General features: G+C 38.6%; 1 protein-coding gene across 1 annotated transcript in view; it reads right to left on the bottom strand.

The window, feature by feature from the left end:
- The window catches only part of LOC123520057 (serine/threonine-protein kinase ATR-like), a 102,932-nt gene that overhangs the window by 41,060 nt on the left and 44,701 nt on the right, over positions 1–17,171 (bottom strand). The window contains 4 exon segments of the mRNA XM_045281932.1: positions 7,048–7,205; positions 7,912–8,184; positions 9,097–9,366; positions 13,310–13,457. Of these exon segments, the coding sequence (XP_045137867.1) occupies positions 7,048–7,205; positions 7,912–8,184; positions 9,097–9,366; positions 13,310–13,457 (849 nt within the window).

Here is a 17,171-nt window from a genome sequence, read left to right on the forward strand (position 1 = left end):
ATTAAATAAATAAATCTATATGCATATTTACATACAGAAGTACCTTGAGATACAAGTTTAATTAATTCCATGAAGGAGCTAAGCTAACCTAACCTAACCTAACCTAACCTAACCACAATTCTTTGCACATTTATACTGTCAGCTCCTTCTTGTCTCCCTCTGTAAAAAAGTACTGCTATGCAAGCTCGTACCTTAAAAATCTCATATCTTAAAAATATTTTCCCATCTAAATGCATTGAAATTCCATTCATCTGTTCCAGCCTCCCCAAAAAGAGCACCCCTATTTTTTTACGTTTTCAGGTAAGAAAAGGTATTTATAAAGAATAACTATTGCACAGAAACAAAATAAAACATAAGCAAAGATAATATAAATATATAAACTACTCTTTCAAAGTATATTTATCTTGCAGGGTGCATTCCACAGGATGTTACCCTACCACATTCCCAACCCTCACTTCAGGCTGTCGATCAGCTGGAGTGTACAAATATAGCCACCCACAAAAGACTGGCTGCTCTAACAATCACAGAAGAGCTCATTGATGATCCTGTAAACATTATTCATTGAATAAATGAAGTTTTAAGTAGGAGAGAGAGAGAGAGAGAGAGAGAGAGAGAGAGAGAGAGAGAGAGAGAGAGAGAGAGAGAGAGAGAGAGAGAGAGAATGAGAGAGAGAGAGAGAGAGGCTGCACCACCGTAGCCATAGAGATTTGTTTACATTGTTCACCACCCTCCGTGATAAGCATCGGTGGGTGGAGGTGGTAGGCGGAGATTGGAGAAATTTGTTTAGCCTTTTCAGTTACGTACATATGCAAACTTCATCAATGCATAAAAATCTATAAGATAACAGAAAAAGTCTATCTAGAGTTCTTATCTTGGAGACAGACGTTTTTGGCTAATGGTGGTTTTTTTTTTTTTTTTTTTTATGTAGGGAAGGGGGCCAGCCAAGGGCAAAAAAAAGAAAGTTAGAAAAAAGCCCACTTGAGCGCTGGCTCTCCAAAGAGTACAAAAAGTGCCAAAACCGTCAGCCAGAATTAAGGGAGCAAATTCCTTGATACCTCCCTCTTAAAAGAAGACAAGTTGTAGGAATTTGGAAATACAGATGCAGGGAGGGAGTTCCAGAGTTTACCAGTGAAAGGGATGAATGATTGAGCATACTGGTTAACTCTTGCATTAGAGAGTTGGACAGAATAGGGATGAGAGGAAGAAGAAATCCTTGTGCAGCGTGGCCGCAGGAAGAGGGGAGGCGTGCAGTTAGCAAGATCAGTAGAACAGTTACCATGAAAATAGCGATAAAATATAGAAAGGGATGCAACATTTCGGCGGTGAGAAAGAGACTGAAGACAGTTAGTCAGAGGAGGGAGTTGATGAGACGAAGAGCTTTCGATTCCACCCTATCAAGCAAAGCTGTGTGACTGGAACCCCCAAACATGCGAAGAGTACTCCATACAGGGACGGATAAGGCCCTTATACAGAGTAAGCAGTTGGAGGGCGAGAAAAACTGGCGGAGACGCCTCAGAACACCTAACTTCATAGAAGCTGTTTTAGCAAGAGATGAGATGTGAAGTTTCCAGTTAAGATTATGAGCAAAGGACAGACCGAGGATATTCATTGTGGAAGAGGAAGACAGTTGAGTGTCATTGAAGAAGAGGGATAGTTGTCTGGAAGGTTGTGTCGAGTTGATAGATGGAGGAATTGAGTTTTGAGGCATTGAAAACTACTAGATTTTCTCTGCCCCAATCGGAAATTTTAGAAAGATCGGAAGTCAGGCGTTCCGTGGCGTCCCGCGTGATCTGTTAATTTCCTGAAGGGTTGGACGTCTCTGAAAGAACGTGGAAAGATGTAGGGTGGTATCATCAGCGTAGGAGTGGATAGGGCAAGAAGTTTGGTTAAGAAGGTCATTAATGAATAATAGAAAGAGAGTGGGTGACAGGACAGAACCCTGAGGAACACCACTATTAATAGGTTTAGGAGAAGAACAGTAGCCGTCTACCACAGCAGCAATAGAGCGGTCGGAAAGGAAACATGAGATAAAGTTGCAGAGAGAAGGATAGAAGCCGTAAGAGGGCAGTTTTGAAATCAAAGCTTTATGCCAGACTCTATCAAAAGCTTTTGATATGTCTAACGCAACAGCAAAAGTTTCACCGAAATCTCTAAAAGAGGATGACCAAGACTCAGTAAGGAAAGCCAGAAGATCACCAGTAGAGCGACCTTGACGGAAGCCATACTGGCGATCAGACAGAAGATTGTGAAGTGACAGATGTTTGAGAATCTTCCTATTCAGGATAGATTCAAAAACTTTAGACAAGCAAGAGATTAAAGCTATAGGACGGTAGTTTGAGGGGTTAGAACGGTCACCCTTTTAGGAACAGGCTGAATGTAGGCGAACTTCCAGCAGGAAGGAAAGGTAGAAGTCGATAGACAAAGTTGGAAGAGTTTGGCCAGGCAAGGTGCAAGCACAGAAGCACAGTTTTTGAGAACAATAGGAGGGACCCCATCAGGTCCATAAGCCTTCCGAGGGTTTAGGCCAGCAAGGGCATGGAAAACATCATTACGAAGAATTTTGATTGTAGACATGAAATAGTCAGAGGGAGGAGGAGAGGAGGACAAGCCCAGAATCGTCCAAGGTGGAGTTGTGAGCAAAGGTTTGAGAAAAGAGTTCAGCTTTAGAGACAGAAGAGATGGCAGTGGTGCCATCAGGATGAAATAAAGGAGGAAAGATGAAGAAGTGAAGTTATTTGAGATGTTTTTGGCTAGATGCCAGAAGTCACGAGGAGAGTTTGAGTTTGAAAGATTTTGACATTTCCTATTTATGAAAGAGTGTTTGGCAAGTTGAAGAACAGACTTGGCATGATTCCGGGCAGAGATATAAAGTGCATGAGATTCAGGAGATGGAAGGCTCAAGTACCTTTTGTGGGCAACCTCTCTATCATGTATAGCACGAGAACAGGCTGAGTTAAACCAAGGTTTAGAAGGTTTAGGTTGAGAAAAGAATGAGGAATGTACGCCTCCATGCCAGATACTAACACCTCTGTTATGCGTTCAGCACAAAGAGATGGGTCTCTGACACGGAAGCAATAATCATTCCAGGAAAATCAGCATAATACCTCCTCAGGTCCCCCAACTGGCAGAGGCAAAACGCCAGAGGCACCTTCGCTTTGGGGATCCTGCGGAGGGATTGGAAAAATAGGACAAGATACAGAAATGAGATTGTGATCGGAGGAGCCCAACGGAGATGAAAGGGTGACAGCATAAGCAGAAGGGTTAGAGGTGAGGAAGAGATCAAGAATGTTGGGCGTGTCTCCAAGACGGTCAGGAATACGAGTAGGGTGTTGCACCAGTTGCTCTAGGTCATGGAGGATAGCAAAGTTGAAGGCTAGTTCACCAGGGTGGTCAGTGAAGGAGAGGAAAGCCAAAGCTGGTGGTGAACATTGAAATCTCCAAGAATGGAAATCTCAGCAAAAGGGTAGAGGGACAGAATGTGCTCCACTTTAGAAGTTAAGTAGTCGAAGAAATTACTATAGTCAGAAGAGTTAGGGGGAGAGATAAACAGCACAGATGAATTTAGTTTGAGAGTGACTGTTAAGTCGTAGCCAGATGGTGGAAAATTCAGAAGACTCAAGAGCGTGGGCACGAGCAAGTTAAGTCATTGCGTACATAGACGCAACATCCAGCTTTGGAATGAAAATGAGAATAGAGAAAGTAGGAGGGAACAGAGAAAGAGCTACTGTCAGTTGCCTCAGACAGCTGTGTTTCGGTGAGGAAAAGAAGATGAGATTTAGTAGAGGAGAGGTGGTGTTCCACAGATTGAAAATTAGATCTAAGACTGCGAATGTTGCAGAAGTTAGTGTAGAAAAAGTTGAGGGAGGTGTCAAGGCATTTGTGGTCTTCAACAGGAGAGGTGTCCAACCTGGGGACATTTTTGGTCCCCTCCCCAGAGGGGGACTCCGAGGCGTTGTTTATTTTGGGTCCCATTTTTCTTTTAAATTTTTATTTGGAGTGAAGGGTGTATGTGTGGTAAGTGCATGTAGTTTTGTGTGAAGAAGGAGAGCTGTCTTTAGAGAGTAGGCTGTGACTACCCCCTTGAGTTATGAGACACAAAGGGAAACATTCAACGAGATCACAACTAGCTTTAATGGAAGGTTCACAGCACCTCCTGAACTAGTGCTATTAGATCTCACTGGGAGTAAGTTATTGTTTAGGTAGGTGTCTACTACCGAGAGGGAGGAAATGATATAGGCACCAATCACACATTAACATTAAACATAAATCAAAACTGCACTTTCTTTAGAAAAAAAAAAAAAAAAAAAAAAAAAGTCAGTAAATAGTGTGAAAATAATGAAAGAACAATCACAGTGCAAGAGATTCACGGAAAACACGTAGATATTGGCTCAGCTGAAGCTGGACCGATGCGCTGAGTCGCCGACTACAGTGGTAACATCCCCAAGCATGACTCGTATCTCAAAATTTGGCTTGTATCTCAAAATATAAAAAAGATCAAATCATAGCTTGTATCTCAAAAAACTTGTATCTCAGGCTGCTCATATCTCAAGGTGTATATATACACATAAATATAAATATATATATATATATATATATATATATATATATATATATATATATATATATATATATATATATATATATAGTTTACACACAGGCAAACCCCGCTTAACGAAGGGGTTACGTTCCTAAAAACCCTTCGTTAATAGAATTTTCATTAAGCGAACCAATTATAACAAGTTTAACCCCTGACTTGAGCTTCCATTGAGAGTATACAAAGCGAGAGTGCATCATAGTACAGTAAAAGGTTTAATGAAAGTAAAAATTATGAAGTTAAACATTTAAGCAGTTAAATTTAAGACTAAGTCATTATTGTACACTAATGTATGTATGTACGTAACTTTATAATGTTGATGATCTTAAATTTATGAAGGGAAGGAGAGTGGAGCGGGAAATATGCTAGCTAGCAACCTGTGGAATGTAAACAAAGGGCACATCATTGTACCGCATACAAAACTTATGTACCACATTTCCACAAGGGTTTCCATTTTATCCATTGCAGAGTCACGAATTCAGGTGATTCTTCTAGCTTGTAAGAAAGATATGATCTCACCAGCCTTCTTAATAGAGTCTGCTGACTTGAAAATGGTAGACAGTAGATGGAGTCAAGCCATGGTGGGAAGCAATGCTATTAGTTTTCTCACCTCTCGTGTCTGTGAATAATATCCAGCTTCACTTCGAGAGTAAGAGACTTCCTGGTCTTCTTAGCAATGCTAGGCGACATTGCAGGGCATTTTGGTGGCATGTTGAGCGAGGGAAGACAAGCTGCTGCTGACTCTGTTATTGTTTTGATCTAGGAGAGTGAACGGTGTGCGCTTTGTTCACGAGAGGCGCTGGTGTATTCAAAAGCCTGTCGACTTGCATGATACGGCAGGGCTTTCAAACTTGGAAAAAATTACCTGAATAAAATTTTGTTAAAGAGAGTTTGGTGTTCGTTAAACAAGCAGATGACAGTAAAAAGGAAACCTTCGTTGTAGCGAAATTTCGTTGTGTGAACTTTTGTTAAGTGGGGTTGTCTGTGTATATATATATGTATATATATATATATATATATATATATATATATATATATATATATATATATATATATATATATATATATATATATATATATACAGTAAGCCCCCACATTTAGCGATCCTATTAGTCTGCCGAAACCATCGCTAAATTGGAATTTTGCCAAATTTGAATACCGTACTTTACGGCTTACAAGATGCACTTTCTTCCTAAAAAATACCCTGAAAAATACTAGTGCGTCTTCCAAGATGAATGTTGTATTGTAAGGCAGCGTCCAACCTCAAGTGAGCTTGGACACTTGACAGATAGCGACCTGGATTTGTATGTTGAGTCGTAACATTATGATGTTAGCTTAAGTACCATTTAATTTAGCCTTTTATATTATGTAAACTCAGTACTTAGGTGTTACAAGTATTTACAATACCATAATTCTTCCTGCAGCCTACTCAGCGTGTGGAGAAAACGGGCTGCTCCCTCATCTCATTGCAACACACACATACATGCACACGAAAGCACACACATCATGCCAGGTGCCTTTATACCTTTATTAATAGAGCATCCAAGTGGCTTACTCATTCAAGCAAGAGTCAAAACTCCACTTGTGAATTGTATTCACAATGATAAAGCCTGTGAAGCATGACTGCAAAATAAAATAAATACAAACTGCAGCACTGACGTGTTCGGTTTCGGCGATCAGACAAGTGATTCCATAATGTAAACAACAGGTCCAAAACATACCGTCGCCTGCCACTAAAACAAGAAAAGATGGATTGTTTCACTGTGTATATGTATTTACCTATGGTGTTTTTATTTACATAGTTTTAAATTTGTGGTGAGTGCTCCAGCAAATCTGTAATGAGTGGTGAAACAATAGTGTCTTGCAAGCTCCTTGCTTCTTATGTTTTTGTGTTCAGTGGTCGGGTATATGGTGAATATGTTCTTGTATGAGAATGACTTTTTTTTTCTTAGAAATTTTTTTCAAATATTAGGGTGCATCTTCCAAGATGCAGCGTCTTGCAAGCCGTAAAATATGGTAATGCTCCTCTCCAGGATGGGATCTGTTTCAGTGAAGAGAGATGTTGCATCTTCCATGACTTTCAGCAAATTTCGAAGAGTCCAAGACACTTGGGAGGGGAGGTCAAGTGCATCCACCAGGACCAGCGGGAGATTCAAATGGAGACCAAATCATGCAATCGTGAGTCAAAGTCGTGGTCAGCGAAATATGGGATATTTTACCGATTCGTGTAAACGCGAGTTTCGTGTTCGGCGAATTCGTGTTCAGCGAGGTTTGACTGTATATATATATATGTATATATATATATATATATATATATATATATATATATATATATATATATATATATATATATATATATATATATATATATATAAAATAGAAAGAAAATACAAATTGAGATTGAGGTGGATAGATAATGGTGACATAAGAAGAGAATGAATGAGTCAAATTACCTGCACCAAGCAGTGCCCATTCCCCTTGCTGTGTGTGGCCAGACTTCCGTGCCACCTTGGCACTGTGTAACCACTTCCGCTCTACCTGGACCTTGAGGGCAGCGCTTTGAGTGGGGTTAGTATCTTGGAGCCACTCACTACCCAGTGATAATAAAGTCCTACAGTGAAAGAAAATTAAAGTTTATGCAGATGAACGAAAAGAGTTAAGAGTAACTATGGACAACAAATGCATAGCATCAGAATATGAAAGCAATATTTGAAAATAATATAAACCTTAGATTAAACTTATGGCATTTAATTTAACAGCTTGCTTACTAATCTAATTCCCAAACATATTTCCAGTTCAGATTTTGAGTTAAAGAACCTGACATTTTTTACGTAGTATATCAGGTATTCCCTGATGTACAATTCACCATTACATGATATTTTACTCTCACAATATTTGTTCTTTATTACACAGTGCATGCTAAATAATTAGTTATGTTTCATTTTTACGCTATCCAGAGTATGCACTCACTCGGTCTGCACACTAGTACAGTAAACTCCCAGTCTTAAACGGTTCAGTTATCACTCATTCACTATTACTTTTACATGGTTTTTCATTGTGGGAGTGAAGGTGTAAGCAAATAAATATGATGGTTTGTTGTCTATCAAATTGTTTTCATGCCAATCCACAATTTCATGACAAGTTGCATGATCCTTCCTCTCTTGTTAATGAAATTAAACTGAATACGCAAAAAATCTATATACTACTGAATTCACATGATCATGATTCCATAGCTAAAAGATTTCAAGGATTTTGGCATTGATACATCTCCCTGTTACTTCACCCAATCATCTATGTTACAAAATTGTTGCTGTCACCTTCGAAAGCTAAGGACTGGCTCAAGGTATCTGTGGGAGGTTTGGATCAATCCAAGCCGCTTATCCCAGAGGTCAACCAACTGCCCAACATCACGTGGATATTGCTGCTTTTGTCCTTCCATTTCTGACCGAACTTCTGCCAGCTGATATGCTCTGACCAGCTTTCTGTTGTTGCTGCTGCTGCTGCTGCTGCTGCTGGGAATCTCTGGTACTGAAGGATTGAAGCACAACAAACCAGACACCATCTCCTCAAGCTCTGTCAGCATGTGAAGCCTGAGGTGAAAAATGATGAATACAATTATCCTAAGACAATCATACCATTAAGTGAAACAGTTTAGAAGATATGCAGGATACTTCCAACATAAATGAATTCCAGTTAAATGAAAACTTAAGCAAATTTTGAACAAGAGCTCTTTGAAGTAAAATAGAATTAGAACAAGTAAAAAGAAAGAATGAAGCAGTGATGAAAAGCGATATGAATGAATAAAAAACTCTATATCAATATGAAGAGACTTACACTTAGATATGAGTAGAGTTACAAGAAAAATTAAGGAAGAAAGTGAAAATATTGTCACACACCAAAAAAATACACCAGGAACATAAAATCCATGATAGTGAAACAATGCAACTGCCAAATAACATCTAAAAAAAAAGATATTTAAGGAGACTTATAGAAGTTAACACAGTACAAGAAGAAATCAAAGCATCTTATGGTTGTGATGGTGGCTCCCCTCATATATTTGTCATTATTATTACATTGTGTTTATCATTATATTATTAGTTATTACAATATTTATAAGTACTTTATATATATATTACGCCTCTGTATTTCTCATGTCCCTCTGTTTTGGCACCATCTGCTAGTGTCTCCTCTGTAAGTTGTGAGGTGGCGGTCATCTGGGTCAGGTTCGCACCTCACAGACTCTCATTTGGTCCGTTTTAGTGACCTTGTATCAGCCTTTCAAAAAATATGTCGAAAGTATCTACATCTTGTTTGCCCTCACTCTCAACACAGTGAACCAGTGGTGCCTCACATCATTACATGGTGACATGTTAAAAATAAAAGAAATGGAAGAAAATATGCAAATATCTAACAGGAACCAAACAAAGTAATCAAGAACTTTGAGGAAAATTTCCAACAGCCCTTTTTTCTTTTATCTATTTATTATTATTTTTTATTCTTACCTCAAAATATATGGATAGGCCCTTTGATAGGCCCACTTCTCCATGCTAGCAGCCGACAACATGGAGATATAGTGAGCCCGGATATTCTTGAGGTTTTCCAGATATGCAGGATGGTCCTTTGCCCTCAATGCTCGGAAGACTTGCCCCACTCCAACACCCCACGATGGTTCCTCAGGGCTTGCCTTCAAGAAATTATCTAGCTCATCCCACTTACTAAGTCTCCATGCTGCTTCAACACGATACTTGTTCAGGCTTGGCTCCAACTCAGGCCTATAGAAAGAAGACAAGTATTGAGTGAGAGAAGTGTATGATGGTGTAGGAAGAGATCATTATTCCGCATGTTGATATCATCTCTTATTCCAGAGAATTTGAGGAAGGAAAACCATGTTATATTGTGGATGTTTGGAGCGTAGGTATGTGAAAAATTTTACTTCCATAGATGTTTTAAACACTGTTCAGTTAGACACGGTGTGCCTATTATCTTCCCTGCTAGTACAACAAAATATGGGTTTTCCCTTCAATCAAATCACCTATATTAAACATTCATGAATACATCAGTTACTCAACCTTTACAATGTTCTATACATTAAATTCTACATCTAATGGTATGTGTTTAGTCTCACAAAGACTGTACTTGATGAATGAAAATTTCTCAGTACTTATTGTATCACTTATAGCAAACTTATTATTGAACATAGGGAGATCACTGTAGTCCTGGTTTGAGGCCCAAGAAATTAATTATAGTTGGTACCAAAAGACATGTCAGCATTATTCTCAGAGTTAGCATCCATGTCTCATCCAACTATATAGATCAGGGGTTCTCAACCTGGCGTACGCGTACCCCCGGGTGTACTTGAGAGGAATTTTAGGGGTACGTGGCAGGTTTCTCAAAATACTTCAGCTTTGAATAACTGCAAATTTGTTTATAGTATACAATGTGGCCTACATGTGCTAGGCTGGATGTGTCCTTCACTAGAACCAGGACACGTTAACAACGTTAACAAGGAAACTCTTGGAGTTATATCACTTGAGAGGAAGTTCTCTTGGATTACAGTTGCCTCACAACCTTGCAAACCTATAATATTTGTTCCGATTTATTATCTTATATGTTATTCACACACACAGTGGCTTATTTATCACTATCACTACTTATAAGTTGCAACTAGCTGGAAGCAACACTAGTTCACTGCCATAATGATTGAAAATTGTCTGATATACTGTATTTTACAGCTTACAAGACGCACTTTTTTCCCAAAAAAATACCCTGAAAAATACTAGTGCGTCTTCCAAGATGAATGTTGTATTGTAAGGCAGCATCCAACCTCAAGTGAGCTTGGACACTTGACCGATAGTGACCTGAATTTGTATGTTGAGTCATTACATTATGATGTTGCTTAAGTACCATTTAATTCAGCCTTTTATATTATGAAAACTCAGTACTTAGGTGTTACAAGTATTTACAATACCATAATCCTTCCTGCAGCCTACTCAGCGTGTGGAGAAAATGGCCCACTCCCTCGTCTCATTGCAACATACGTATGTACATGCACACGAACGCACACACATGCCAGGAGCCTTTATACCCTTAATAGAACATCCAAGTGGCTTACTCATTCAAGCAAGATTCAAAGCTCCACTTGTGAATTATATTCACGACTACAAAATAAAATAAATACAAACTGCAGCACTGACGTGTTCGGTTTTGGCGATCGGACAAGTGATTCCATAATGTAAACAACAGGTCCAAAACATGCCGTCGCCAGCCACTAAAACAAGAAGAGATGGACTGTTTCACTGTGTATATGTATTTACCTATGGAGTTTTTATTTACATCGTTTTAAATTTGTGGTGAGTGCTCCAGCAAATTTGTAATGAGTGGTGAAACAATAGTGTCTTGCAGACTCCTTGCTTCTGATGTTTTGTGTTCAGTGGTCGGGTATATAGTGAACGCGTTCTTGTATGAGAATGACTTTTTTTTTTCTTAGAAATTTCTTTCAAATATTAGGGTGCGTCTTCCAAGACTACCGTAAAATACGGTAGTTCCTTTTTGGTAAATGTATTGAATGTTAGTCACATACAGTGTCTCCCTGTGAGGTACCAGTTCCTATCGACACTATCTCATAGAAACATACTAATATTAATTGAAAATTTTGTCTGCTCCACATATATAATACAAATTAAACTTAATAACTTAAGTCAATAAACCATACATTTATTTTTACCCTTCCTGACGCTGCATTGTGGGAAAGGGGTACGTGATCATTACTGAAAGACTTCAAGGGATATATAAGATTAAAAAGGTTGAGAACCCCTGATATAGATGGTTAAATTCTGTTTCATGGGATAATCTGATCTGGTAATTAAAGAATCATTAACTCTTACACTTCTAACAAATATATATCATAAAAGTTAATGTAATTAGCTATCATATGACGTGTTTAGTTACAATTGGCCAAATGTAGTTCTCATGATACAAATTTGTGAAAAGTATTATGGTCAAATGGGGCAGGATCCCTCCAATGTAAAATTCACTACACCTAACCCTCCGTTATCGCGAGAAATTGGTGCCTAAAAAGCCGCATGATAGCGCAAAACGCAATAACGGAAGTGAAGAATAAATAGGAAATAAATAAATTGGTGCCTCAACCCAAAAATTTTCCTAAAAAATTTTCCTGTTACCCTAAATTTACTACCATTAATACTGGAGTAGCTTATTAACATTTGACAATCTGAAATGAATTAAAATCATCTCTGAACAACAGAATACAACGTGTGAGACTGAGGGGTAGTGGTGGTGGTGGTGGTGGTGGTGAGTAGAGTGACAGGAACTAATCAGTTCCCTTTTTCAAATCACGTGACGTGAATACACAGTAATGATTGGCTGCTGGCTCCTCCTCCTCCTCATGATCTTCATCTTTCTCCCCCTCCACCTCCCCCTATCTAAATATTCGTCAGTGTGTGATTGGGATATGGGTAGTACTACCACTACTGCTGCTGCTGCTACTACTACTACTACTACTACTACTACTACTACTACTACTACTACTACTACCACTACTACTACTATTACAGGTGTGCGATAATGACTTTCCAGATGCACCAAAACTGAATTTTGCAGATTTTCATAAGTGCGCGATAACGCCTAAACGCGATAATAGAAGGGCGCAATAACGGAGGGTTAGGTGTACTTCAACATAAATTCACTTTGGATATAATGAGTTATTGAAAATAGTTGGTAGAAACTATGTGTAAGAAACATTTAAAAAAAAATTTTTAACAAGAAATCATGGAAAAGAATGGAAAATAAATTACAGTAAGAAATTTACAACTGTCATGAAAGATTTTGTTGAAAAGTATATAAAAAGAAACATAATAATTTACCTACTCTAATCTCTTTTTAATTCTACTTTGTAAAAAATTAATACTACATACAAATCAGAGGGAAAATCATACAAACTGTATACAATATGCATGGAGAAATTTCTTTCCATTGAGGAATGAGAAAACTTGCAACTTAAGCATTCACTAACAATAATTTGCCTGTAAAAATAATAGTACTGAGTACAGCAAGCCCCTGTACTCGGCGAATCTCAGCTTGGCGAAATTAATTTTTGGCAACGGACCACCGAATGCACGCTTGGCGATTTGAATTCAAACTTGGCAGTCCCCTGGCGGCCACACAGCAAACCACACGGGTCCCCAGTGACGTCAGACCTATCTCTAAACCTGTCAGAATACAGTGTGAGAGTCCCCTTCAGCTATTTTGTTTGTGATACCCTCTGTTCTGCTAGTGTGAGAACGAATTCTGGTGATTTACCGCCAACATGGCCTCTACCAGCGCAACAGGTGGTACTGGTGGGGGTAAGGACAATGGTGGTGGCAGCAAGGATGAAAGTGGGTGAAGGAATTGGGTGGAAAAACATGAGTTACAGCCTTTATATCATGTCTTATTAGCTTTATTTATTGTTTACTGGTCTGTTTTGTACATGTGTTCTAATAAGTGACGGCAAAAATATTTATTTCAACTCGAAAGATGGTATTTTTGGGGTCAAAAGAGGGACTTTGGTAATGACCAAAGACTGATTGAGGCATTTTTTTAGGCAATATATATGGTATAAAGAACTCGTGCTTGGCGAAATTAGCATTTGGCAGTAGTTTTGCCAGACTAATTAATTCACCAAGTGCGGGTGCTTACTGTATATGAAAGACATACCTAGTGGACAGAAGCCCTTGGGTGATGTTGAACACTGAGTGAGGTTGATCTAGACTGATGTAACACTCCAGCAAGCCCTTGTACACCGCCTCTGTACCCTGAGACACACACAAACGTTCATAACACCCAAGGGCATCTTGCAGTTGCCCTGAAAAAAATAAACAAACAAATAAATAAATAGGTAAATGAAGAAATAAAAAAAGAAAGAAAGAAATTAATAGATAATACATAAAATACAGCCCCCCAAAAAATGAAAAAAAAATACAAGAAACTTAAAGGAATACAAGTTTAAAGGAAATTTGAACTTGTGTGTGTGTGTGTATATATATATATATATATATATATATATATATATATATATATATATATATATATATATATATATATATATATATATATACAGAAAACCCCTGCTTAATGAAGGGGTTACATTCCAAAAAAAACCTTCATTAAGCGAAACTTCATTAAGCGAACCGATTATAACATGTTTAACCCCTGACTTGAACTTCCATTGAGAGTAAACAATGTGAGAGTGCATCATAGTACAGTGAAAGGTTTAATGAAAGTAAAAATTATGAAGTTAAACATTTAGGCAGTTTAATTTAAGTCATTATAATATACACTAATGTATATATGACATGACATGAGTGTATATGAATACTAAGATATGATATTCATTATAGCAGGCAATAGAGGAGTGGAAACATAAATATCATGGTGAAAGCGACACGCAAGCTAAAAGGATCACAAGAAGAAGAAGAAGCGGCCGAGTCGCTGTGAGTCTCCGCCTCGTCTGTGGCCGATCTCATCTCTGCTTTATTTTTTGTTATTACATGTAAGATTTCACTTTATGCATTACAAAAACAAATCTTTCTTGGAGGCTAGGTTTGTAAAATACTAACAGAAATATTGTTTTGTGAACATAAATGAATATATAAGACAGAACACCACCTCCAGAAGTGGTGTTCCCAGCAACCTCAGAGCAACCTGATAGCAACCTCGTCACTGTCCCTCCAAGCGTTCATGGATGCCATTTCGCGGCAGGAGGTTGCTCTGACATTGTTAAAGAATCTTGGATCCAGCTCCAGGAGTGCTAGAGACAGAGGCGGGAAACAAGCCAATCACAGCGAAGCTGAGGTGTTCGGTTCATCACCCGGCAAATTCAAACCCAGAAAATTCGCTAAAACGGATGTGGGTGTACGTTATGCGGACTTTTTCGTCTAACTTTATATAGTACGTTAAACCGGAAATTCATTAGACGAACCATTGTTAAGCGGAGTATTACTGTGTGTATATATATATATTTTTATATATATATATATATATATATATATATATATATATATATATATATATATATATATATATATATATACACAGGCAACCCCCACTTAACGAAGGGATTTTGTTCCTAAAAAAAAAAAACATTCGGTAAGCGAAACTTCGTTAAGCGAACCGATTATAACAAGTTTAACCCCTGACTTGAACTTCCATTGAGAGTAAACAAAGCTAGAGTGCATCATAGTACAGTGAAAGATTTAATGAAAGTAAAAATTATGAAGTTAAACATTTAGGCAGTTTAATTTAAGTCATTATAATATGCACTAATGCATGTATGTACGTAACTTTATAATGTTGATGATCTTAAATTTATGAAAGGGAGGGAGAGTGAAAAGGGAAAGACACTAACAGGCAACCTGTGGATTGTAAACAAAGGGTGCATCATTGTATCACATACAAAACTTATGTACCACATTTCTACCTAAGGCTTTCCATTTTATCCATTGTAGTCACGAGTTCAGGTGGTTCTTTTAGCTTGCAAGGAAGATACAGTCTCACCAGCCTTCTTAATAGAGTCTGCTGACTTCAGAATAGTAGAGACAGTAGATGGAGTCAAGATGGTGACGAGCAATGCTATTAGTTTTCTTGCCTCTCTCGTGTCTGTGAATAATATCCAGCTTCACTTCGAGAGTAAGAGACTTCCTGGTCTTCTTAGCAATGCTAGGCGACATTGCAGGGTGTTTTGGTGGTAAATTGAGCGAGGGAAGACGAGCGGCTGCTGACGCTGTTATTGTTTTGAATAGGGGCAGTGAGTGGTGAGCATTTTGTCCATGAGAGGTGCTGGTGTATTCAAAAGCCTGTCGGCTTGCATGATACAACGGGGCTTTCAAACTCGAAAAAAAATTACTTGGATAAAACTTCGTTAAAGCGAGTTTGGTGTTCGTTAAATAAGCAGATGGTAGTAAAATGAAACCTTCATTGTAGCGAAATTTCATTGTGTGAACCTTCATTAAGCGGGGTTGCCTGTATGTATGTATATATATATATATATATATATATATATATATATATATATATATATATATATATATATATATATATATATATACAGGCAACCCCCGCTTAACAAAGAGGTTACGTTCCTAAAAAACACTTCGTTAAGCGAAACTTTGTTAAGCGAACCGATTATAACAAGTTTAACCCCTGATTTGAACTTCCATCAAGAGTAAGCAAAGCGAGAGTGCATCATAGTACAGTAAAAGGTTTAACCCCTTCAATACGGTGACGCCTATGTGGGCGTCATGAAGCCCCAGTAGCAAATACGGTGGCGCCACGTGAGCGTCATATTTCTTTTCTGAGCTTTCTTCAGTTCAGTTGTCCCGTATAGTGTGTTGGATACCAACTGCACACGCCATATGCTGTCCTTGAAATCCTAGTGCTCCTCCCACCATCCTTGTCTCCACCAATCACAAAAGATAAGCTACATGCATCCCGGATGCCTTGTGTCTAAAATTACCCAATGGCATAGACTGTTCCCATCTCTCTCTCTCTCTCTCTCTCTCTCTCTACATTCCCTCCTCCCATCTCCCTTTTCTCCCTCCCCATCTCCTTCCTCCTCCCCTCTCCCTCTCGAAAGATAAGTTACATGCGTCCCGCCTTGTAACATTCGTGAAAACACACACACACACACACACACACACACACACACACACACACACACACTCACACACACACACACACACACACACACACACACAAATACAAAAACATCAAATTTTCTAATCTCTCTCTCTCTCTCTCTCTCTCTCTCTCTCTCTCTCTCTCTCTCTCTCCTCCCTTCGTTTCCCTCTCCCTTCCCTCCCTCCCCCTCTTCCTCTCAAAAGATAAGCTACATGCATCCCGCTTGTGTCTAAAATATTAGCAAATATCACACACACTCTCTCTCTCTCTCTCTCTCTTTTTCTCCGAAGAGAGAAGCGTCCACTTTCCTCTTCGATGGCGATATAGTGACTAAAAAATAGCAGCATAATACACAAAGACGACAAGTATGACAAGCTTGCACGAGTTTCCCGGCGGGCTGGCACTACCACCTGTATATCATACAGGCGGGCTTTTTTAACATCCTGCGCAAACGGGTTAATGAAAGTAAAAATTATGAAGTTAAACATTTAGGTAGTTTAATTTAAGTCATTATAATGTACACTAATGTATGTACGTACGTAACTTTATAATGTTGATCTTAACTTTATGAAGGGAGGGAGAGTGAAACGGGAAAGACACTAACCGGCAACCTGTGGAATGTAAACAAAGTGCGCATCATGGTACCACATACAAAACTTATGTACCACATTTCCAAAAGGGTTTCCATTTTATCCATTGTAGAGTCACGAATTCAGGTGGTTCTTTTAGCTTTCAAGGAAGATACGGTCTCACCAGCCTTCTTAATAGAGTCTGCTGACTTGAAAATAGTATACAGTAGATGGAGTCAATATGGTGGCCAGCAATGTTATTAGTTTTCTGGCCTCTCTCATGTCTGTGAATAATACCCAGCTTCACTTCAAGAGTAAGACACTTCCTAGTC

Source organism: Portunus trituberculatus, chromosome 46 (genome assembly GCF_017591435.1).
Source record: "Portunus trituberculatus isolate SZX2019 chromosome 46, ASM1759143v1, whole genome shotgun sequence".
Classification (NCBI taxonomy): Eukaryota; Metazoa; Arthropoda; class Malacostraca; order Decapoda; family Portunidae; genus Portunus; species Portunus trituberculatus.